The sequence below is a fragment of the Elgaria multicarinata genome, chromosome 2 (assembly GCF_023053635.1).
Source record: "Elgaria multicarinata webbii isolate HBS135686 ecotype San Diego chromosome 2, rElgMul1.1.pri, whole genome shotgun sequence".
NCBI lineage: Eukaryota > Metazoa > Chordata > Lepidosauria > Squamata > Anguidae > Elgaria > Elgaria multicarinata.
In genome coordinates, this window is record NC_086172.1 from 121,352,663 (window position 1) to 121,378,615 (window position 25,953).

The 25,953-nt window shown below is 42.4% G+C and overlaps 1 protein-coding gene across 3 annotated transcripts in view; it reads right to left on the reverse strand.

Moving 5' to 3' along the window:
- Positions 1 to 4,850: 4,850 nt before the first annotated feature.
- AMBRA1 (autophagy and beclin 1 regulator 1) overlaps positions 4,851 to 25,953 on the reverse strand; it is a 177,927-nt gene continuing 156,824 nt past the window's right edge. For all 3 annotated transcript variants that reach the window (XM_063117472.1, XM_063117473.1, XM_063117474.1), the window contains 3 exons: positions 24,509 to 24,601; positions 23,509 to 23,702; positions 4,851 to 6,607 (listed from right to left, as the gene is read on the reverse strand). In XM_063117472.1, coding sequence (XP_062973542.1) covers positions 6,120 to 6,607; positions 23,509 to 23,702; positions 24,509 to 24,601 — 775 coding nt within the window. In that variant the 3' untranslated portion in view covers positions 4,851 to 6,119. The remainder of the gene's footprint in view (positions 6,608 to 23,508; positions 23,703 to 24,508; positions 24,602 to 25,953) is intronic.

The window sequence follows — 25,953 nt, forward strand, 5'->3', positions numbered from 1 at the left end:
TAAAGGGAAGTAACCAAGAACAGATGAGATGTGCTTTGACGAGGGACGCTGTGGGGAAACAAATACGTATATTTGCTGGAACACAGCGAACATGTTTTAATGAGCCTCCCACCCAATTACCATGGCAGGGAAGCCAGGCAATGACAGCAGGTTGGAGTTGGTGGTGAGAGGCCTGCGCTCCTTCAGGCCGGGGGTAGAAGCGGAAGGGCCATGAGGCAGTAATTGCTCCGTGCTTCGCGGAGGGCACTGGCCGGAAATCAAAGGCCACGTCCCCTCGGCGCCTGCCCTCTCCCTCTCCTCCTCCCCTCCCCTCCCGCTCGAAGCAGAGCGCGCTTTTCCTCTGCACAGATTCGGGAGAATGACATTTACATGCTGTGTGCTGAGATCCCAATTAAAGCTAGGACAGCTCACCACATGGCATGCTTTAATTAATATGCCTTTTCCTGTTGGAGAACAGCTTTGCCGACAGATTGCAACTAAGTGGAAAGAGCAGCTGCTCCCAGAAAAGCTGCTGCTTCTGTCAGCCTCGGACCAGGGCTGGTCCTTGTCCTTCTCCAGGCCGGCAACTCCCTTCCAGCATGGACCTGTGGGGTGGCTCAGAGGAATCCTTTTTTGGCTTGGAAGGTCAGCCCTACAGCTCACCCCTACAGAATGGTGTGGGGGTGTGGGAACAGCTGATTGCAAGGAGTGTTATAAACTGGGGCAGGACCCCTACTCCCAACCAGCTGTAGCAAGGTTCATTCACCTGCATTCATTTCTATAGGGGCCGAGGTGGTGAAATCCCACCGTCACACATTTTCATTCCTTCATGAACAGACACTGCGACACTCTCAAGGAGAACAAAGCAAACAAGGGGAACAGATTCAGCAGGGAATGGGGAGAAAAGGTTTTGCAATCTTATAACTAAGACAACCAGAAGGAAAGCGTATCAAGTCTACAATAGCTCTCAGAGATGCAGAAGTACCTGAACTGGGTTGAAGTCAGCTCTTCCTCCTAATCATGAACTAGGGGAAATTCTATTCCTCTAGGACTGCTCGTTCTGAGCTCCTAATCCCAATGCCCTGTCAAAGACTAAGGAACAGCCTTCCCTGAGGATCCTCCTCAACCTGCACCTTTGAGCCAGAAGGGCTCCTTCCTACTAGTAATTTCTCAGAGAAAGACTCAGACATGCCTGTTTTCCTGCCAGTTGTGGCAGGAGCACAAGGCGACACTGTCTGGGTTCTGATCCACTATTTAAAAGTGTTGTTTGAGTGTGTTATGGACTTACATACTGCTTGAGGTTTGCGGTTGGACAACCTGTTCCTCAGGCTTTCATTTATTTATGGCCATTTGATGCTGAAATGCCTGCCAGATGTGCTGACACCAGCAGGATCTATGTTAATGGGAATAAAAGAATCCATCTCCCCTTCTTCAGCGTTGGTAGTGCTGCTTGGCATTCATGCTGTCGTGCCCATTTGTGTTGGGGATTGCGTTAAAACCTGACCTGAAACCTCAATGCAAAGCATGACAAAAGAACATGGCAGCTGGGTGCATAGAAGGAAGCCCACTTTACCAGGCTGACGTCAAGGAGGACTTGGGAGGGCAAATTGCTTAGGCCTCCTAGCTACAGCATTCCACTTGCACCTCACTCCACAATGCCTTCTGTGGGTCAACATGCTCTATCTCCCTTGAGAGCAGCATTCCCTAGCAACCTACCATCACTGCTGAAGACAGCTAGGGGCTACTCTCAGTTTGAAGCCCAGTCCTTCTAAGATTCATAAATAAGTCACATGTTTGTGGCCTTCAGCAAGTTCTGGTTTTGGGTGACTTTTAGGAGTAATGTAAGAGATGTGGCAATAAAGGGACCAAGCAGGAACAAGGGCCTGTATTAGTATGAGGTAGAGAGATTCTACCTGCCTCCAAAGCACTCACCCATTGCCTGATCTGCTCCTTCTATTTTGTTCATGTTCCCAAATTTGGTCCCAGTGGTGGGTTGGTCTTTGACCATCCTCTGATTGTTTAGGGTGTCTAACAAGTCTATATCCAGTTTTCTGCCTAAGAGGGATTGACTCTGCCTTTTTTCACCATGAAGCATTTTTTGGTCATTGCCAGCCCTCAACCAGATTTTTGCAATAGCTTTGCTTTCCCAGTTCCCTCCTTCTGAGTAACCTAGATATTTGTGTGTCATCAGCAAGTTTCACTGTTTTGCTAGCACCCTTCTTGCAGCTCATTAAGACATTTATAGAACATGGGCCTTAGTTTGGATTCTTGGCCCAGCCCATGATTAACTTCTTTTCATGCTGAGAATTGGCCATTTATTTCTGATTCCTATCACAACTGGTTTGAAAAACTACAAGAGAACCTTACCTCTAGCCCTAAAGGGCCAACTTTCTTTAAAACTTATCTTGTGAGATGTTTTATCAAAAGGCCTTTTGAAAGTTAAAATACATTCTCTCCACCAGCTTTTCCCTTTATCCATGCTTCTTAAAAAGATGACTAACAGGTGGTTTGAGCCAGCAAAAGCCTTCAGTTCTCAGATTATTTCCTGCATCCAAAAGGTAGAGATCTCATTTTGCCCTCAACTGAGGTTGCTGGGAACATCAGCAAATGGCAGGATTGTGTGTAGTCAGGCTTACCAAAGCAATTTTTGTTTAAATGTTATGTCAGAGCTAATCTCACCTATAGTCCTTAGAAAGCTGCATGTTCTGGAAGTGCAACAGAAGACTAATACATCACTAAGGAGCATGTGGTTGCCAGACTGCAGATCTCCTCAGATTGCTTCTCCCTTGGTCCAGTATATAAAGTTGGCCTTATTCAATCCCATCCTTCCCATTTACTGTGGGAAAAAGAGCGGACTGAACATTCCATCTCTTAAGTCACACAGTAATGCAACTCATCCCAGGGAGAAGCTATGGAGATGAAGGGCTTGGCTGAGTCCTCAGTGGCTGCCATTGATTTGTATTTATTTCAGCTTTCCCAGGGAGGCTTATGAACAAAATCAATTGGGTCCCGTGGCAAAAATATGCATTTGGGGACATGGTTTTGTTATATGTGAGTAGGCACCAAAAATTGCTCAGCCCAAACATTTGAATTTAATTATGGGGGAAAGTATGAGAGCCCTTAATGAAATCCACAAGCCCTATCCTGACTTCTCCCAATTTTAGAGAATTAATGTCCCCCCCCATAGCCTCTAAAAACAATAGCTGGGGGCTATTACAAAAGGTGGTCTCCTTCTGGTACTCCTGTACTTCAAGCACTGCCAGTTACTGAAGGTGCCAGTCTACAAGCTACTTTCTTCCAGATGGCTAAACTAATAGGCTCTAATAAGTACAACTACTTGGGCTGGGGTGGGTGGGTGGGGATGAAGAGGATACGTGGTTGGTGGTTACCTATGTGCTGCTCTGTCACATGTGATAACAGCATGACCACATCGGCAGGCCTGATCATGTAGGTTTTCTCCCATTGAATCAGCACCCTTGGTGGGATGCGGATTCCTTAAGACAGACCCCCTGCATTCAACTCCATGGTCCCACTGTTCACACAACTTCAGTGGGATCAAAACTAGGAACAAAGAGGTTCATGGATCACTGGAATCCATGTATTTTAAGCAATGGACTTCCCAAGCAGCACTTGATATTCTCCAGGAATCAATTGTGTCCTGTCTCCTGACTTGGTAATTGCACCCCCATCAAAACCTTTTTAAAAAATAAATAAATTGCTGAGTTGCCCCAACCTGGAACTGGAAATCAGTGGCTGATAAGATTTCAAAACTTTGTGCAGCTCAAGTAGTGCTACCAAACAAAATTAAAACAAAACCCTGGGTAGTCGAAAAAAACAAATTTGAGGCACCAAACATTTCTAGAGAAAAGGCATTAGAAGAAATTATACTTTTCTATTTAATGTCAGAACTTTCAACTCTGGCTGTTTGGTCATCAGTGGCAGTGAAACACAATTAAGAACTCCTCTGGCAGGTACTCTCTGCAAGCTCTTTGGGAGGGAGTCTTCAGAAAATAGCTGGGGATTTGGTATCGCACAATACCGTATTTCACTCTGGTACCGATACAAAACCTCCCCTCCCTCATACATTTCTCCAGCAGAGTGAACTGCTTGTGAATTCTAGGCATTAGCCTACTCTCATGTAAACACGCTCCAAAGCTATAGATGGGAATTCCATTATCAAGCCGAGGCTCCCGTAGCTCAGAAGAGTAACTGGCACAGGGCAGGTTTTAGTGCTTCATTAACACTCTGATGAGGCCTGGCAGCCAACTGATTTGATTTAAAGTTCATTTCCATGCTGTGATTTAAGGCAACGTTTGCTTAATGTTCTCTAACAGACTCTTCTGACTGTGAGCATAAGAGCTGCTTAACAATGGGCTTTATTTATTGTCACACACTTGTGGAGCGTAGAAAACACAGGAGCTGGGTAGGGGGCAGCCTCTTTCTCCAAAGGATCAGGGGAAATTCACTTTACCACACCATCAGGGTAAGAGGTGGTTTCTTCTTCGTCTCTGCTTCCTCCTCCCTGCTTTTTCTTGCCAAGGGCTAAAGAATAATGTCTTCCCAGAATAGACCACTGCTGCTTATTTCCAGAGCAAAGCAGATAAGGCTCTGGCCCAGTAGGTCAGTCTTCCCCAACCTGATGCCTTCAGATGAGTTGGGCTACAACACCCAGCACCCCCCAGCCAGCCCAACACATCTGGTGGGCACCATGGTGGAGAAGGCTGAGCTAAGTTTTCTTGGGATGGACAAGGAAGATATTTCTGGGCTTTCAAGATAAAGTTCCCTCTTTCCTCCAGTGTGGTCAAATGAACAGCTGACATGAGCAGGGAACCGCGTGCAACAGGGGCACAAGAGAAGACAGGAGACCAGAGAAGGGTTTGTCATGTTTTAATGACATTGATCTTTGGTGTTTCCCTCATTAGCACACACTCTCCCCCTACCTTCCTGCTACAAGCTCACTGGGATGGAGAGTTACAAACAAAAAGGAAAATCACATTTTAGACTAGAAACAAAAAATATCAGAGCCTTGATTTCTCCACTAGAATCTACATGTACAAGGTCAAGGTTTCACATGCAACACCTTACATCACAGACACATACCTCACGCTCTGACGCGGAGCTAGCCCCCTCTCTCCCCACCCCACCCCACCCCAAATAGGGAAGTGCAGCCTGGCCATGGCACCATGATCCTGCCAAACCTCACCAGGATGAATTACAACATGTTATTATTGGCACAGCAAGAGGTGCTCAGCCCTGGGCAATTTCTGTATAAGTGCCATCTTCATTGGGGAGGGGTTCCCACCCAACCCACATGCTTTACAACTATACGTTGCCCCACCCTCAGCAGCCCTTGTAAGGGTCCTGCTTGCATACAAAGTAGATACTCTTAAAACAAAAGGCCTACACTCCTGAGAGGTTCCTGAGCATGAAGGGATGGTGAAGCCCAAGCACAGCTCTCCCACTCCCAGTTTGGGGCTGGAAAGAAGAGTAGAGAAGATGACTTTGCCTTATCCAGTCTGCATTCCCTTAAGCCACCCAAGTTCTCAACTGCTGAAGAGTTGCCCAGTGCTTCCTGGCAGGGCGGCGTGGAGTAGAACTCTGGCCTGGAAGATAAATCCACTCTGGTAGCAGAGTTGGGGGTACAAATCCCCTCCACAGTAGCACTTCAAGAAACATACACACTCAATAAGGTTGCAGGTCTCCAAAGGAAGAGACGACAGTGCCCCTTGATCGGATTAGCTGGTAGGTCAAAAGTGGGGAAAGCTTTAAAAAAAATCCCAAAATAAAAAGTAACATTAAAAGCACTGCAGGGTTAGGGCAAAGCTTAATGGATTCCTGTAGCCAGTGAGCTGAGAAATTTACATAAGGCTCAGCTGAATATCAAGGTTTATTACAGCTATTGTAGAAAATGTGCAGCAAAACGGATGCGGGAAGCTAAGACACAGAATAAAACCTCTTCAAGGATCTTCCTGTACAACTGATGGTCTCCCTCTCATATCCCACCCCTGTATATCAATGCCCGCTGAATTACCAGCATCTGGTCGGAGCCCCAATCTCCCTACTCCTTCAGTTCCTGGCCAGCCGCGAGGTACAAGTCTCTGCTTAGCAGTACAAGGGTAGCACCAACACACAATTCATCTCTACCTGTTCCGAGACTCTCCACTGGTACTACCATTACTATAGAAATTGGTATTGTCAGGAAGATGGTTATTATTAGTTAGGTCACTGTACTCAATTGGTCCCTCAGTGTCCATTGATGACTGAGCCTGCTCCGACAGGCTCTGCCCACCAGCTTCTGCTCCCTCCAGTGCATCAGAGGATGTCCGGGGGCTCAGGCCACGCTCTGTCACCTGCATGGACTCAGAAAGGGTCCGTCCCTCCAGCTCAGCTACCAGCTCCTGGGAAGTGGATGGCTGAGCCGAGCCACTGTCTGTTCCAGTGGATTCAGTGCCAGTCTGAGAGCTGCGATGGATCCGGTGACTCACAATGATGTTGTTGCCAAAGCCGCCCATGGATGCCATGGTGGTGCTTTGCTCTCGCTGGACCACAGCAGTCATGCCACCCTCAGCCATCAGCCGTTGGATCCTGATCAGAGCATCCTCCCCGGTAGCCCCATATTCTGGACCACCTGGAAAAGAGCAAAAAGAAGGCAGCTCTATTTATATATAGATTTGTTTAAAAGATTTATATTCCATCTTTGGAACAAAAATGGTTCCCCACGGCAGCTTTCAACACTATTTAAAACAGTCTCATACACCAAAATACAATGAACAAGATCAAACAGAAGCAAATATTACAACAGGAAATGCATGAATAAAACACACCAAATAAATGCCATCAAAAGCCTGAGCAAGCAAGTAATAGCTTTCATCCAATACCTGAAAGGCAGAAATCTATGACACACAAAAAAGATCATGAAATAGCCAAGGAGAAAACAGGTTGGTGCACATTAACTGAGGAAGAAAACAAAGGATGCTATTTTCTAGAAAATCCTAGAATGCCCAAACTGCCTAGAATCAGCCTGGAATTCCCACACAGCACAAGCTGCTTTTGCACAATGGATGTTGCATACTCATTTGTAGCCCTCATTCCACATTATCTTCCTTTGGGATTGTGTTACCTTATGGGGCTCTCACTCTTTCTTAGCAGCGGATACACTATTCTTTGTAGTGGGGAAAATAGCTAAGTCAGGCAGCTTCTGCATCCTTCTACAGAAACTTATGTGTAGGAGCAAAAATAGACAAGCAGAAGTCTCTCACACAAAATCTTTTGCTGCTAGCAGTACCATTATATACTGTATGCTTGACCACATAAATATATTCCACATATACCCAAAGGAAAGGCTAATTAAAAGCCTCCTCCCTAGCATTCTAGTTGTGCATGGAGGGATACATGCCAAGTTCTACATCTAGGAAATAGAAACCAAATGCGCAGTTACAAGATGGGGGATACTTGGCTCAGCAATACTACAAACGAGAAGAATCTTGGAATCATTGTAGATCACAAGCTGAATATGAGCCAACAGTGTGATGTGGCTGCAAAAAAAGCAAATGCTACTTTGGGCTGCGTTACTAGAAGTATAGCTTCTAAATTGCGTGTGGTACTGGTTCCTCTCTACTTGGCCCTGGTTAGGCCTTAAGATGAGTATTGCATACAGTTCTGGGCACCACAATTCAAGACGGATGCAGACAAGCTGGAGCGTGTTCAGAGGAGGGTAACCAGGATGATCAGGGGTCTGGAAACAAAGCCCAATGTGAACAGACTGAAAGAACTGGGCATGTTTAGCCTGGAGAAGAGAAGATTGAGGGGAGACATGACAGCACTCTTCAAATACTTGAAAGGTTGTCACACAGAGGAAGGCCAGGATCTCTTCTCGATCCTCCCAGAGTACAGGACACGGAATAATGGGTTCAAGTTACAGGAAACCAGATTCCGGCTGGACATCAGGAAAAACTTCCTCACTGTCAGAGCAGTACGACAATAGAACCAGTTACCTAGGGAGGTTGCGGGCTCTCCCACACTAGAGGCATTTGTAGAGGCATTCAATAGGCAGCTGGACAACCATCTGTCAGGTATGCTTTAGGGTGGATTCCTGCATTGAGCAGGGGGTTAGACTCAATGGCATTATAGGCCGCTTCCAACTCTACTATTCTATGATTCTACTTTATGTGGTGGAGCATTCAAACATTCACTCCCCCAGTATGTAGTGGTGCAGTCCTCTGTTTTTGTTTTGAAACGGCTGAGCACATGGGTCAGGAATCTGACACATACGAAGTCATTTGTAGCAAACCACACAATGCTCCACTTCCATGTCTGTGCATTGTATCATCTTCTCTTTTTAAAAAATTAAGTTTTTAGTACAAAAAGTATATTTATCTGTCCTCTCTAAGCATTTTTGTTTGCAATTTTTACTGATTCCTTTGCTCTAAACATTTGATTGAATAGAAAGATTTCTGGCATTAGAATAAATCAATAGAATTATAAAATAGTATTGTATGCAGATGATATTGTAGTGACTGTAACTCATTTACAGTCAAGCAGTGCCCGAAATGTAATTTATTGATCATAAATCTATATACCAAAGTCTCTGGACATAAAATTAATCTTTAAAAATCAGAATTTATGGATATTAATTTAGATGAGGGTGTAAAAATATTTAGAAGAACAATATATTTGTTGACAAAACTAGTGAAATAGTTGGGTATTTATTTTGTAACCAAAACAAATAAATTCAAGTTACTTTTCCACCAATAATTTAAAGAATAAAGAAATAAAAATTATTTAAAGTTATGGCAAATGCTTGCTCTCACATAGTTAGGAAGATTAGAAATGAATGTAATCCCACGGGTTCTATTTCTTCTTGAAAATGTGGCAATTTCTATTCCCAATGAGGCACTTAAAAGTTGGCAGAAACTTTTGAAAAACATCCTTTGGGGAAAATATAAACCAAGCGTTGTCATGTCAACACTACAAAATATATAAAAGGAAGTCTGAAGATCCCAAATATCACTTAGAATGATGATGAGATACAGATGACACCCATTGTTGATTGATAAAGACATACAACTTGGCATTGTACTGAACAAAGTTGTACTATGTTTCCATAGTTTTGCTAGTTGGTATTATTTAGGAAAGAATAGTCAGGTTATGATTTTAAGAAAATCTAATTTTGGTTAAAAGCAACACCAGAAGAATGGGATAAATGTAGAAAGAAAATAAGTTCAGAGATTTCTTTATTGACATCATCATGTACACTTATGGGTTTAAAATTGGAGGCAATCTAAATACATGGAAACAATGTAATTTACTAAGGTTTAAAGATATTATTCATAAAGCGAGTTGACTGAGCTTACATAGACATGGCAGTGACCAACAGCACTGATTTCAGTATTTACACATATCTGGCAGTATCCAATAAGACATGAATGCTAACATAAATTATGATGCACTAGTGTAAGGGACCTCTAACAGAGTGTCAATAGCATTTGCTGATAGAGCAAGAAACTACGGAAAACCTACTGGAATGATCTACCCCCAGAGGCTGATGGAATCTAATGAATTCCTACATCTCTTTGGGGTTTTCCTGGTTGGCACGACTGGTGTTTTTGTCAATGCTTTGGTCACCGTGTGGAACAGAAAGCTGACCAGAGCAATCAAAACAATTTCTCCTACAATGTCTTCCCCCACACTGTCCAACCTCTTGGTTTGCTGGGGACGATTAAAACAGATTAGGAAACTACTAGAAAACAAGTGGCAAAAGACTCAATCCGAATTTGATCAGATATAGGATAGAGCTCATTATGAAGCCTATTATGAGGCTGTGAAAATGCAATACTTTGGCTCCATTGCATCTGTAGAAAGTCATTTTGCAGAGCTTTTCAAATTGGCTCAGGCATACTCAGCCTAAAAGGTTTTGGGTGGGTGGGTGGGGGTGGGGAGGGCAAAAAGTAAGGGCAGCCTTTTGAAGGCAAAATTGTAAACTGTTTTTATTTAACCTCTATTTTTGCAGGCATGCTGCAATTTATATACATTAAAAGAAATCACAAAGCAACTTCAACAATTGTTTCAGTTCTTGTCACCAATTAACAAAGAAGGGTTGTTGTTATCGTTTTTTAAAAAAGAACCAATAGTATCAAGAATAAGCTACAACAGGAATATTTGTCTCATAAAATCACAGCTAGAAGGGGTCATTTACTGTAGGTCACTGAGTCCAAACCCTGCTCAGTGTAGGAATCCAGTTTAAAGCTTCCCTGAAAGATGTCTACCCAGTCTCTGCTTGAATACCTCTAGCAATGGACAGCCCATCACCTTCCTAGGCAGTTGGTCCCATGGTCTGACTGTTGTAAGCATTAGGAAGTTTTTTGTGATGTTGTCTAAGGAACCTGTAATATTCAAAATGGCAGCTGGCCTGTGCTGCACCCACTGTGGCTTAAATAACCCATTTTGGGCTCTGGTGATTGTGTCATGGTCTTTTGGAGGTTCTGATCCTACATAGGGACCAATTCCAGGAGGTAGCACTGGAAGACTTTTGTTCAACCTTCTGGCATTTTTGTAATGTAAGAGAGCTTTGGCGATTGGCTGGTATACAAATGTAATAAAAGAGTCATTATAAGTGATATATGAATGTTGTCTATGTTCATATGCTTTATTAGTTTCTATTTTTAATTGTACTTTTATTGCTTTTTACTGCTTTGTTGGCAAAGTTACTGGATTATAAATTATGTAAACATTCACCAAATAAATATACATTTCTATGGCGGTATGTTCCCACTGAGTACTCCTCCTCCTGCCCCATTCTGTTCAAGGGGACAGCAGCAATCTACACCCACCACCACCACATCAATCCCATTATAAAGGGATGGAGAGTAGACGAAGGAGTTCACATGCTAATGCAGACACTGTAGGCCACAGCATTGTCCAACTACCTATTGGGCAGGTGCATGCTACTTGTCCATGGTAAGGAACCAACTTCTTTCCTATTAACTTCTTATTCAAATTTTTGTGGATTTTTGTTTTGTTTAAAGCATCGTTACATGGTTCATCAAAACCTCCACTGCACATACAAGGTACCCAGCACTTCCAGTGTTGGCAGATCTTTCCCACCCACCCAATGTCTTACCCTTCTACCAAGAACCAACTTACGAAAGTGAAAATAAGTTTTTGTACTAGGTTCTTAAAAGAAACTGAACTGACCACCGTCATCTAGAATTTAATTATTTATTTAAAAGACGAGCTCTTTCTTATAGTCCCCCCCCCCATTTCCCAATATAACCTTGAAAACAGGCAGCCCATTTTTGAAGTTTCCTTTTGGCCACTAGGGCCTGTGAGGGGGAAGCCAAGGCACGGCACATGACCCTGAGCAGGTTTCAAGCACAGCAGCTTGGTGGGATTGGTAAGACAATGTGGTTTGGAGTTCCTAAAATCTACAGAGCAGAACAGAAAAAAAGGAACTGTGATTGGCAGGCTGAGGAACTGAGGGGGGGGGGAGTCAGTTGCAGTATGAAAGGAACAGACATCTCGTGACTTCGCCCACACATGATGCACAATGCGATTACGCTGTTGTTTCAATCCCACTTAAGTGGACACATGAACTATGCATAACATTTATTGGGGCTGGCTGCTTCCCAAACAAATCATTGCCCACTTTCTTCACAGTCTGCATAAAAAGCACTATCTCTGAGCTCTCAAAGAATCATGCAGTGTGGCGAGCCCAGTACCCCAAGGAATAATCATAGCTGGAGAAAAAGGTCTCGTAGCACCTTCATGGAAGGATCAGCAATTAGCTGCCTCTCACTTGTAGGCTGCTGAAGGAAAGATTCTTATTCAACAGAATGTGCTGAATTGCTCCATGGAGGGATGCAGCAGCCACAGGCTACCTGATCCTTATTAAAGATATCAATCTCCCTTCCAGCCTTTGCAGAGCCATCCGGACTGATTACAAAAGAGGAAGAAGTGGCCAAATGCTTCCCAAGCAACAGGCAATCCAAACAGAACATGAGAAAGACGACAGTTTAAATGCTAATATTGAAAGAGAAGCAAAATAAACTAACACTTAACACACATGATGTACCCAACGTAAGCTTGGAATAACTTGGCACCGTATCCCAGTACAGAAATACCAGAACCATTGATGGGCTTACGTGCAGTGCAGAATATAGAAACATTGTACCATCAAATCCTGCCTAGTTACTTGCAGTTATTCCACATGTGTTCAGGGCTCTAAGCAGTCAGGAATGAGCTCCAGCAAGCTACACGAGAATGCTGTTGTCTAATTTTCCACACTGCAAGTAGGTAACACTGACATTCGGGGAAGGGATATTGATTTTAGCAGACTGGATAGAGTGATGTGGAATTGGAACCAGGGATCCCGGGGGCAAGCAGGGACGGCCCTTCCATTTCCCTTGATTTCTGCTTATTGAAACCGTTTGCAGTGACTAACTCCACAGCACTTCTCTACTTGTTGAGAATATCCCATGAAAGGATGACCATTTCCAAGCAAGAAATGCTTTCAGACATTCTCTCTCAGCAAATGCTAATCTTACCTCAAGGGGCCAGAGTTTCAACTAGATATAGCATCATCTATTATATAGTGATGAAGTGGTTTGAGTGAAATAGATGTATCGTATATCTAGGTGACAATATGCAAACTGCACCCATATATTCTGCTGCATAATATAAACAAACCAGTCCCCAAATATCAGAAAACTTTGAAACTCTAAATATTCCTTAACTTAGAACTTGAAATCTACTCCTCTGCACATGTATAAACTGGGGAGGGTCATGCTTTTGGGAGATGCCAAACAACCTCAATTGCTGAGCAGTGCTTCACCCACGTCAACTACGATGAGCACGTGCTGAGCCTGAAGACTCCTTGTGGGCAGCCGTTAAGCAGGAAAGCTGACACACTCCTCATCTTTCTGTCCTTCCTCTTCCACACAAGACATCTGCTTTAAATCTGTGGCAAGGGCAGAATTCCAGGGGCTGGGGCTGTTGCCGAATCACAGAAGCAGCAGGTGCTGCTTCCACAGCAGCCGGAGTGGCTGCTTGGTAATTTATCATGTCAGGAGAGATCAGATTAATAAAGACGAGGAAATGCAGAGAAGCCAAACTTAGCATTTCTACCAAGGGGCTGATCTTCAGCGTCATTGCTAGACCCCATAGGCCTCACCACTTGACCTGTTGCTTTCTTGGCCTAGCTCATGCCCCTTCTCCCTCCTCTGTGTGTATTGCGTGTCCTTCCAGATGACAAATTTCAACAAAAAAAAGCAGATTTAGTAGCTTGCAGCAACAGCAGAGTGTCCTGAGGCATCTTGAAGACTAACGTTTTTATCATGTCATCGGCCTGCTTCAGCAAATGCATCAGAGGTTTTCACAGAAGACAAGAATTTAACGGTACCTTGTAGTAAAGGCATAGCACTCTCTCTTCACTATAAGAGAAATGGATGCAGTGCATGATCCAAGGAGTACACCCCCAAATCCCTTGCAACATCAGGGGATACTGGGACATGTTCTTCAGCTCACAAGCTACAGGGCAAGTCAAAGTTGTGTCTTCCGTCCTCTGCAGGAAAGGGCCCTGGAGTGGGGGCACTTCTCTGATCACACATTGCAGACACTGGGGCTGGCAATGGTGGGCCCCACATGAAGTGTGCCAAACACATTTCACCAGCCCCAGTGTCCTTTGTTGTTTATTCGTTCAGTTGCTTCCAACTCTTCGTAACTTCATGGACCAGCCCACACCAGAGCTTTCTGTCAGCCGTTGCCACCCCTAGCTCCCCCAAGGTCAAGTCTGTCACCTCCAGAATATCATCCATCCATCTTGCCCTTGGTCGGCCCCTCTTCCTTTTGCCTTCCACTTTCCCTAGCATCAGCATCTTCTCCAGGGTATCCTGTCTTCTCATTATGTGGCCAAAGTACTTCAGTTTTGCCTTTAATACCATTCCCTCAAGTGAGCAGTCTGGCTTTATTTCCTGGAGTATGGACTGGTTTGATCTTCTTGCAGTCCAAGGCACTCTCAGAATTTTCCTCCAACACCACAGTTCAAAAGCATCTATCTTCCTTCGCTCAGCTTTCCTTATGGTCCAGCTCTCGCAGCCATAGGTTACTATGGGGAATACCATTGCTTTAACTATGCGGACCTTTGTTGTCAGTGTGGTGTCTCTGCTCTTAACTATTTTATCAAGATTTGTCATTGCTCTCCTCCCAAGAAGTAAACGTCTTCTGATTTCCTGGCTGCAGTCAGCGTCTGCAGTAATCTTTGCGCCCAGAAATACAAAGTCTGTCACTGCCTCCACGTTTTCTTCCTCTATTTGCCAGTTATCAATCAAGCTGGTTGCCATGATCTTGGGTTTTTTGAGGTTTAACTGCAACCCAGCTTTTGCACTTTCTTCTTTCACCTTTGTCATAAGGCTCCTCAGCTCCTCCTCGCTTTCAGCCATCAAAGTGGTATCATCTGCATATCTGAGATTGTTAAATGTTCCTGCGATTTTAACTCCAACCTTGGATTCGTCAAGCCCAGCACGTCGCATGATGTGTTCTGCATACAAGTTGAATAGGTAGGGTGAGAATATACAACCCTGCTGTACTCCTTTCCCAATCTTAAACCAGTCTGTTGTTCCATGGTCTGTTCTTACCGTTGCTACTTGGTCATTATACAGATTCCTCAGGAGGCAGACAAGATGACTTGGTATCCCCATACAACCAAGAACTTGCCACAATTTGTTATGATCCACACAATCAAAGGCTTTAGAATAGTCAATAAAACAGAAATAGATGTTTTTCTGGAACTCCCTGGCTTTCTCCATTATCCAGTGGTTATTGGCAATTTGGTCTCTAGTTCCTCTGCCTTTTCTAAACCCAGCTTGTACATCCGGCAATTCTCGCTCCATGAATTGCTACAGTCTACCTTGCAGGATCTTGAGCATTACCTTGCTGGCATGTGGAATAAGTGCCACTGTCTGATAGTTTGAACATTCTTTAGTGTTTCCCTTTTTTGGTATGGGGATATAAGTTGATTTTTTCCAGTCTGATGGCCATTCTTGTGTTTTCCAAATTTGCTGGCATATGGCATGCATCACCTTGACAGCATCGTCTTGCAATATTTTAAACAGTTCAGCTGGGATACCGTCGTCTCCTGCTGCCTTGTTATTAGCAATGCTTATTAAGGCCCATTCAACCTCACTCTTCAGGATGTCTGGCTCTAACTCACTGACCACACCGTCTGACCTATCCCCGATATTATTATTCTTCCTATACAGATCTTCCGTATGTTCTTGCCACCTTTTCTTGATCTCTTCTGTTTCTGTTAGGTCCTTGATATCTTTGTTTTTGATCATACCCATTTTTGCCTGGAATTTACCTCCAATGTTTCTAACTTTCTGGAAGAGGTCTCTTGTCCTTGCTATTAGATTCTGCTTTTAAATTATTTATTTAAAACACTTGTATCCCACCCTATATCATTAGGATCTCAGGGCAGCGTAGAGATAAAAGCATACAGTATAAAACAAAAAATATACACAGCTAAAAACAAATTAAACCATGAACCAAGTTAAAACAATGTATAATTTAAAAGCAGTAAAAACAATTAAAACAGTTTAAACAATGTGCCATCTTAGTGAATTTAACCATTAAAGGCTTTGTTTAAAAGCCATGTTTTTACTTGGCCTCCAAATGAAATCAGTGTTGGTGCCAATCGGGACTCCAAGGGGAGGGCATTCCACAGTCGGGTGCCACAACAGAGAAAGCCCTCTCCCTTGTCCCATCATAGCATATATGTTGTGCTGGTGGGATGTGGAGAAGGGCTCCTCCAACAGATCTCAAGTCTTGGGCAGGCATATATAAGGAGAGGCGCTCCCTCAAGTATCGAGGTCCCAAGCCGTTTAGGGCCTTAAATGCCTGGAAATACCACTCACCCCACCCCGCCCCCACTAACGTTAACCAAGTATCAAGCATTATTAAAGTCTGTATCAAGAAACCTCTGATGCTGTTTTACACAAATATGCATTTCTGGCTGCTGCTGCTGCTACTGCTGCTGCAACACCTCCCCTCCCAACTACAGCTCAGCATCTCTTTTCTGTAGGTTGATTTGCCATGTGTCAGCTGTGGTTATGAGACAGCCACATTCTAGGTTTGATCCAGAGAGGTAAAAGAACCCCAGTTACACTCATTGGACTGCTGTTTTGTAATGAGATCCCATGCTGCTCCAGCAAGTATTTGAACCGAGGATCTACACGGACACATGCAAGCCAGTAACACAATTACTTTCCACTGGAATGTCACAGAGCCAGGGAGGGAAACGAAACGAGATGATAATGTGGGAAGGAAACACACAGCTGCCTCCTAGGTTTGAATGCTAATTGAAGTCCTATGGAATTTTAACATGAAGAAGCCGTTCCCATGCCACTAACGATCAATGGGGGAGTTAAACCTAAGACCCATGTATTCTTTTGCAAACAGTTGAAATGTTAGACAGGTGGGCACCATATGGTATCTGTGCTTAAGCTTTATAAATTTGTCTCTAATCATGATGGTATAAATAGATGAAATAGCAGCATTTCCCCATATGGTTCATTGCTCAGGAGATATTTCCTTAATCCAGTAGTTTTCAAACTTCTTACTCTCTCACAATGAAGTTGTATCCCAAGGAACCCCCCCCCCACACCTGCCATGGATATGTTGCAGAAGATTCTGGAAAATGTTCTAGGGCACATGCTCTGTTCAAGAAGATCACTGATTGGGCCCCACCATTGCTTCACATGGAGTGTGCCATAGAGCACACCATACAGTCTAAGTGGGGGATGTCGGACCTCTTCCAGCCTGAGGGCAAATTCTATTTTGGCGAAGCTGTCAGGGCAGGGCCACTTTCCAGTGGTGAGTGGGGCTGAAGGCAGAAGGGCTGGGGCAAAAAACATACCAGCACATTTTATTTTAAACAAATTACTATCAGCAATTTAGCCTTAGGAGAGGCATTTCAAGCTTTCGGAGTGGGGAAAAACTGCACAAAAGCTGGGAAGTCACCAAACGATTGGTGGTTGGGGGAAAGGAAGCCTAGACATCTGGGGAACCAACAGAGAGGTGGACTGGGACCCCAAACATGCCAAATTTGGCCCTCGGGCTTGAGGTTCTGCACCCCTGGTATAAGGCAACTGTGTAGTCAAAGGAGGATCAGTAGCACTGGGCAAGCCGCTTTGCTTGCTCGTCATTACTGACCATTTTATTGAGGAAGCCCTGATAGGTCTCTGAGGAACCCACCTACTCTCTGAAAACCCAAGGGCTCTTTAGGGCAGTGGTTTTCGAATTAATGACTAACACGAAGGCTGGTCTTACATCTAAAACAAGATCAATTAGTTCTTGATATAGTTAACCTAGTGCTTAGAGTCTTTTTGTTTGGAGATTATTTCTTCTGTTGTGATAAGAAGTAAAGACACCTAATTTGTAGGGCAATGCTTGTAGGGCGTTTCTTTTACAAACATGCAAAAGAATCACAGATATTCTATTTACGATCTTCTTCTAAAATACTTAAGTGTATTGTTTCTCCATATTAAAACAACATATGCAGTTCTCTTAAATCCTTTTTCTTGCTAGTTTTTTGAACCCAAGTATTGGATGTTTGTCGTCCCCCTGGTGATAATGGATGTGGAATAGACTACATTTGTACGATATTCCTTTCCCTGGGTTCTGAATTCCTAGGTGCTGGAATCCAAATGCATGGATATAGTTTATAGTCTTCTTCCCTATTTTGATATCCTTGCAACCATAGAAATAATAGTTGGCAATAGAAAGAGCCAATAGCACATCTAACATTATCATATCAGAAAAAAGTGTACTGTTGAGAGGAGAGAAGACATTTTTTTGGAAGCAGATTCATTTGTATACATGAAATTCTGTATAGGAAGGATATTGTATATCTCTTCAAACACTATAATGGGGTTTTAAAGTTTAATTAAAAGGCAGGAAGTTTAAGTTCTATAGATCTTTTATATTGCCTGATAAGGTGATAGCAAGGTTGTTGGTGGGGTTTTTTTAAATAATAATAATCCTTCTTTATGAAATGTATACTTTTAAAAAAAGTGTGATGTGCGTTACCCTTGGAAGCAAATATCTTTGATTTAGAATCATTTTATTATCTCTAAAACTTGTAATTTCTTCCAGAACAGTTTGAGGGAAAGCTTAATAATTCTAAAATGGTAGGAACATGATAATTAGCAGAGTTCCATCTTAAGTTCAGAAGTTCCTATATATATAACCCTTTATTTTGTCATTACTTCTAATCCTTTGAGCAAATGGTTCTGTAAGTAAAACAAAAAGGAAGGATGACTATGGACATCTTTGACACTACCCTCTAAAAATGGGGAAACTGGGGCCTGCTATGCGTCCATGCACAGATATAAGCCCTCATTCATTCTTACAATGACAATGATATGACTAACTAGAAGAACTGCTTACAAGGAGACAATGACAGTGATATGACTAGCCAGATGCTCCACACTAGAAGGACTAAATTCAGACTGCCAAGCAACCAATTCAAGAAAGTGAAGGTTCTGGGTGACATGCAAGCAGATGTAGTGTACAGAGAAAAGCAGCTGCTGTCCTTTCAATTTGGTAGAAAGCACCTCAAAGTAAAACCTGCCCTCCAAATACTTGAGCTGCATTCCTATTTGCCCTAGACGGATGTCATTCAGAGCATGGACTCACCAAGTCTTTTAAACAGCCTAAAGCTAGCAACAGAATGAGTACAATTAATAGTGAAGAATATATGTCCAGTGTATCAAGGTTACCTAGTCCTCCTCAAAGTTCCAAAAACATCCTATTCCCTATGCATGCAAGCATTCCCATAGTACCTCATCCTACAGATTGGGGAATAAGTGTGTGCTACCAATTCCAATCCATTTTGCTGCTGGATATACATTCAGAAAGCACGTATCACACACTTGAAATCTGGTAACCACTGAGCTGCAATCTGCGACTACGCACATTATTTTTCATGGGGTAAGGGATAATAAGAGTCATTCTACATCCAGAATGGTTTTCTTTTGTGTGTTCAACAAATACTGTAACATTTGTCTGGAAAAACATCAAAGTTAAACTCTGGAAGGTATAGTGGAATCCAAAATGTGCAAGTGAAATGTGGAGTCACCTTTCATAGGTGCCCCTATAGCTGGGGGGAAAGCCATCTAACTGTAACAGAGTTTGCATCCATTCTAGGATCATCATCAACTCATGCTGCACATCTGCTCATTGGGCATTAGTGTATCTTGGCTACAAATCGCAAGTCATGGAACAAAAACCAGGTCATTAAAATGAGAAGATGCTCTCTTTGCCATGTTGGTTTATTTAGGGATTTGATTTGAGAATAATAATAAAAAAATTGCTCTCAGTAGAAATTGAAAGGCTTGGTGGCTTCCTAATGGTAGGGGCACAGAATAAGTCACCCTGCCCCAACCTGGTGCCCTCCAAAAGTTTTGGACTACAACCACTATCATTCCTGACCATAAGTCATGCTGGCTGGGGTTGATGGGAGTTGAAGTCCAAAATATCTGGAAGGCATTAGGTTGGGGTAGTAGGGGCAAATTCTCCTTCACTGTCCTACCACCACTCCCATATTTGTACTTTGACGGCCTCAGAGCTTGGCCAGGATTGATCAGTACTCAACATGATGGGACACAATCCAGCCAATATTAAACATTCCTGTGTCCCATTTACTTCAATGGAAGAGTTAAACATGTTCTTAAATCTCCCTCACTGAAATCAACAGGACTTGAAAGTGCTGAATTTCAGTTGGATTCTGCCCTATTAGTAATTCTTTCTTCCTTCCTTTCTTTTTCTTTTAAGCAACAAGAGATCTTTGAGACTAACATTTATTTATGCCATTCTCCGAATCTTTTGCCTAAACATACATTTCTTTGATTGATGCAGGCTTCAGAAGCAACAGAGTACACAAGACAGCAATTAACTGACAGAAAAAGAAACATCTGCACTAGAGGGATTCACTTTTAATAAGTTTACTCACATTATTGTCATCTTTCCAAAGAAGGAGCAGCAGAGGCTCTTAGAAAGACAGACTCTGCAGAGAGCCCTGCAGAGGTGGAGGATGGACTGCATTCACCAACATACAAAAAAACTGCTTCTTATGCTACACTTTAGTTCTTTCCAAAGGACATCCATGTCTAAAAAAATATGCCCTGCCCAGGGCCTGTTCCAGCAAAGCAGAAAACACATTAAAAAACAAAAGCAAGTCATCCTATAATATACAATTCTTCTCTTTTGCCTCATTCCAAGGCAGTCACTGAACACTTCCTGAAGTAATGTGTTTTACTGTCCTGCTGAGTGCCACCAATGCTACTCAAGTCTCATAATGATTTATATCAACAAAGCTCTTTGCAAATACTAATTAATCCACAAAACCTCTCCAAGGGAATGTTTATTCCAACTTACAAGCATATTCAATCATTTTCAAAGGATCCATACTGAGTTTGTCTCAGATCTGGGATATTCACTCAGGAATTCCTGAATTCAAAACATGTTATTTGATTGGAAGAGAATACTGCTTCTCTTCTGCAGGGATGGGTGAGCTTCCTCACACACCCTGGTTTGCATTGTAATCAATTCAGTTTTTCGAAGCTTTCATGGGAAAATACTTTGAGTGGAGGGATGATGGTTTTTCCAAGCTTTTTATGAGGAAGTTCAGGAAAAAATCAAGCTCAGGGAACCTTAAACGTAGCCCTCCCCACCTTTCCCAAAACCTACCATGGTGGCAGTGAGGGCACTACAACAGAAAGGGCTAACATGGAAGACTAGCAGCCATATTGACACCTCATATTTAAGACCTCAATGCTAGGAATTTCTTCTGCCCATATTCAGATCACTGATGGGGAGCTTGAGAATTCCTGAGGCCTCTTGGTTTGATGGATTAAGGTGGGAGACATCGGAAACTCCATTTCCCAGCAGCCGTCCGAGCATGTTTAGAAGCAATTATTTATTTAACAGATTTATATATTGCTGAACATATTCTATACCAGTGAACTACAGCATTTAGGTCTTAAAAATGAGGCTTGCATACTGCTACAAGCCCTCCATGATAGCCGTCTTTGCTAGTTTTAACGTCCCCTCTTCCCAGGGCAGGAGACATTGTTGAAGAGCTGGTGCCAAAATTTATGAGTGTTTGGTAAACTGCACAGTGTTCTGAACTGGGAAGTTCATTTCCAAGCTTCCAGTTCCAAATGCTGATGCTCTTTCAACTTTTATAATGGCGGAGAGGCATTACGCATATGGAAATTTGAGTTTGTCAGAGTGTACCCATTTACAAACACACACACATTTGCTGCATTCACACTTTATATTCACGCATCCTAGATATACACATAAAAATGTAATGTGTGAAATTGCCCTTAGTTCCTGTGATCTAGTGGATATATTTCAAAGGAAACAAACACAAAATTCAAATCTTGATTCATGGGTGACAGTGGAAAAGGACTGTGTTCCTTAGGTTGTGCTCAGGCTGGCACTTTTGTGTGATCTGCTGCTGTTATTTGTGTGAAGATGGAGTGCAGTCCACACATTATCCCAGGAACTCATCACTATTTGCACTATTTTTTCCAACACAAAATCCTTTACCTCATATGAAGTAGTACATGCTTTCAAATGATAGATCTGGGCAGACATTTTGTCCTTCCTACATCTTGGCCTATCACTGCACCATTATCAGATTTGTTATACATCTTAGATTTATTTTTAGCAGTGAATATGAGCCATTGCATTCCATACACCCCTTCACACAGACACCTGCTAATTTCTTTTGGCAGGAGATAAATCACCATCCTGGTAACTGGCCAGTTTATGATATCCTTACAAGGTTCTGCCTCTATTTTTTCATGCAAAATAGTGCAACATAAATGTATATTACAAAAAACAAACAAACTCTGACAAGCAAACTGAGCCTGTAATTTTGGGAAATGGAAGCATGCGAAGATTTATGAGGAATGGGAGTGAAATCAAATGTAACAAGAATAATAGTATGTATATTCTCTTAGAATTTATCTATTTTCAGATTAAAAAACACACAGATGCAATACTAACCAACATATCTTCCTTAAGTTGGATATGGTGAGAGTAATCAATAATTTCAGCGTACTTACACTCACAGACACACTGCATTAGTGGAAGTGGACTATAGTACACAAAAGTTTATGCTGCAATAAATTTTTTAGTCCTTAAGGTGCCAGAAGACTTTTTGTTCTTTTAGTAGAGTTACTGCTCTGTCTATCCAAATTATTGCTGGTAGCAGAACTGATTAAATAAAGAACTGCTCAGTACAGCAAATAGTTAAAAATAAAGCACAGACAGGAGGCTGAACACCATATACCAGGTGGAACCTAATGAAGAGCTCTATTCTTGTTATTAGTTCTGATATACAAGAACAAGCAACCATTAAAACTGTTGCAGTTTTGACTTACCCTTCTCAGGAAAGATCCTGTTTATATGGCTCTTTAAAAGCAGAAATTTTATGTTAGGGCAGTCACTAATGCCTGGTTAAAGGAGTGGTTCAGTGGGACTGCAAAGGAAGATACTGACCTGGGAAGAAGCCAGAGGCAGAGTTCATGCAATTGCTAAAACAGGCGTGAGGAATCTATTTCACTCTGTGGACACATTCCACTCATGGGAAACCCTTTGGGAATTGCATGCCAGTGTTGGGCGGGGCCAAAGCCAAAATTGGGCAGGATCAAAGCCACAAATTCCTCCGATTCACACCTTTCCACCTTTCACAATAGGAGGATGCCTGACCCAGCAGCAACTTGGTTTGAAAAAAGCCTCCCAATGGTTGTTATGGGTGGCTTTTTTCAAGCCTAATTACTGCATTGGGGGGGGGGATTTCAATGGGTGGGGCCAGAGCACACAGGCAAGAGGGTTAACCTTCCCCTCCTCATGTCCAAACCCACCCATCCCCAATTGCTCCACCACAAGAAGATTACGGGTAGGTTGTAAGACTCCAAAGCTAAACATAAAAAAGTTATTTAGATGTAGGCACAAGGAAGGGAGTTGGAGGAAAATCCTACCTAATAACAGGGAAGAGAGCTGGAGGAAGTAATATCTGAAGATAAAGGACTAGAGACCAATAACTGAATTCAGTTGCCATCATCCACTGAAGTCGTCAGGATATGTGCAAATTTATGCAAGCCACACAGTTTGGAGTCAATTACTTGTGAGAGATGGATGTTTCTTTAACCAGTGCAAGGAGGACACTGCACAGAGAGGGAAAGTTTCCTTTGCTAGAGTTTTCATATGCTAATCTGCTTTCACACTAGGAAAAATGGTAGGGATGTGAAAGACAGGGATGCTCCAGCTTGCTGAAATTCTCCAAACTTTACTTCAAAGCTCTGATTGGCTCTCTCCCATTCTTGTTTAAATCTGTTTTTTCAGTCTGCTGAACGGGAAAAGTGCAGCTTCGATATACATAGATAAATTCTGCTTGTAAAAATATGACACCCCAGCTAATGTACAGGAAGATAAATTCTGATGCAAACAGTAATTCTTTACCTTCTGCAGTCCCTGAGGCAGAACCTCCTGGCTCTTGAACTTCCCTCTCAGTTTGTGTCTCTGCATTCTGCAGTTGAGGAGCCAGAGTCTGAGTGCCCTGCGATGTCACAGAGGTGGTTGGGTTCCGTGGTTGCAAGCCTATGGCATTCATTAGGCCCATGTCCCTGTCTGTCCTCCATGTAGCTCTGCTAGTTCTGAAGAGAGACACAAACAAACAAATTCAAGAACTCAAGGGCAAATGCACAACACCCTCTATGTCCTTGAAACCAAACTCTTAATCGTTCCTTCTGCAGTTTCATCAGCCACCCATTAGCATCTTTAATGGAAAATTATCTAGAGAGCAGGCAAATATATATATTTAGTTACCCTCTACCTTCCTGTCAGTATAACTAGTCCATCAATTTCAAAGCACTTACACCTTATCATAATTTGTTTTAATTTCATGTAATATTTTCATAAAAGAGCACATATGACTTCATAGAATCATAGAATAGCAAAGTTGGAAGGGGCCTACAAGGCCATCGAGTCCAACCCCCTGCTCAATGCAGGAATCCACCCTAAAGCATCCCTGACAGATGGCCTCTTGAAGGCCTCTAGTGTGGGAGAGCCCACAACCTCCCTAGGTAACTGATTACATTGTTGTACTGCTCTAACAGTCAGGAAGTTTTTCCTGATGTCCAGCTGGAATCTGGCTTCCCAAAGACTTAAGGGTATTACTGACAGATGGAAGGACTGTGGTTAACAGATGTTTTTTAACATTTCAACCTGCACTAGTGAGTTGACCAAAGCTAACCACTGGTAGTATACCATCTGGTGTTAGCAAAGTGCCAAGGGGGAAGATACATTTTAAATATGCAGAGTTTCTATCATCAACATCAGAAGAAGAAGAGAGAGAAACACAGCCACAGCCAACCCTTGTAAACTCAGTGGAAACATACAGTTCAGCATGTTCTCCCAACTACGACTGGTTGCCTCTACACTCATCCCCCAAGAGACTCACCCAGGCCGCTCGGTGCTCCTGCTGTTGGAATGCACAGTGAAGACGGTCTCATTCAGCTGGTCCCAGTAGTACTCAACTCCAGAGTTTAAGGCCCTGTCATATAAAAGGAAAGGGGTAGTTAAGAGATCTTTCTACGTAAGGCATTTGCAGGTTGTGTTGCTCATGATAATAAACTTGTCATTGACAGTACAACAACTGGTCAATGCAAAGTAATGAATGTCAAAACTTGCAGCAGATTTCAGGTTGTATTCAAAGTTAGTCCAATTCAGAGTAGGCCCATTGAAATGAATGGGACTGAAGGAAGACTTAGGACTCCGTCACTACTTGCTGCATAATCAAACACATTCCCACAAAGGTGATCACTTTTTCCCTACTTTTAAGACGTTAATATAAAGAAGAAAAACTTGGGTGTCTACAGGATCCAATCTGAACTGTGAATTCAGCTTTAAGATGACTGGATGACTGCAGGAATAGCATAGGAGTTCTGCACTATTGCACTGAACCAGGACGGATTTAGACATCTAGCCTATGGACATGCCTCTTGGTCTTGTAACAGCAAACAACTTCAACTTAATGTATTCCTGGATTACATGCAATTTAGGAAAGGTACACAAACTCTAGGGCATTTTATTTCAACAAATGTGGTACTGAACTCATGTCAGTCACCATAAAAAAAACATTAGTTTATTCTTACGATTTGCACATAACACATCTGTGATGTCAGATAAGACTGTGACATAGAGTGCCGAGAAAAGGTTTGTGAACCCCTTAGGATTGTCACACATTTTCAACCCATCCAGTAGAATTTTAGAATACTTTTAGTATGTTTTTAGGATGTTTTTTAACAGTGTATACTATGTTTGTAATCAGTATTTTATGTATTTTATGCTTGCTGTTGTTTCCTGCCTTGATCTAATCGGAGAGGCATGTAAGAAATTTATTATTACTATTATTATTATTATTATTATTATTATTATTATTAAACGTTGCTAGATCTTAATCTAACCCCATAATCCTATATAAATAACAATAGATAACCTGATTAAAAATGAGATACACACACACACACAATGCTTTTTCAACATTTATTTATCCACAGTCGATTCAATATTCAACATCCATGTGTGAAAAAAATATGTGAATCTTTAGATTCAGAAACTGATGGCACCCCCTTGAGCAGCACTGACATCAAGTAAGCATTTCCTATATTTGTTGGTCAGTCTCTCACATTGCTTTTGGGGAATTTCAGCCCATTCCTCCGTACATAACTGCTTCAACTCAGTGAAATTTGAGGGCCTCCTTGCATGAACACCTTGTTTCAGGTCCTGCCACAACATTTCAATGGGGTTTCGATCCAGACTTTGACTAGGTCATTCTAAAACACCGAATTTCTTCTTCCACAGCTATTCTTTTATAGATTTGCTTGTATGTTTAGGATCATTGTA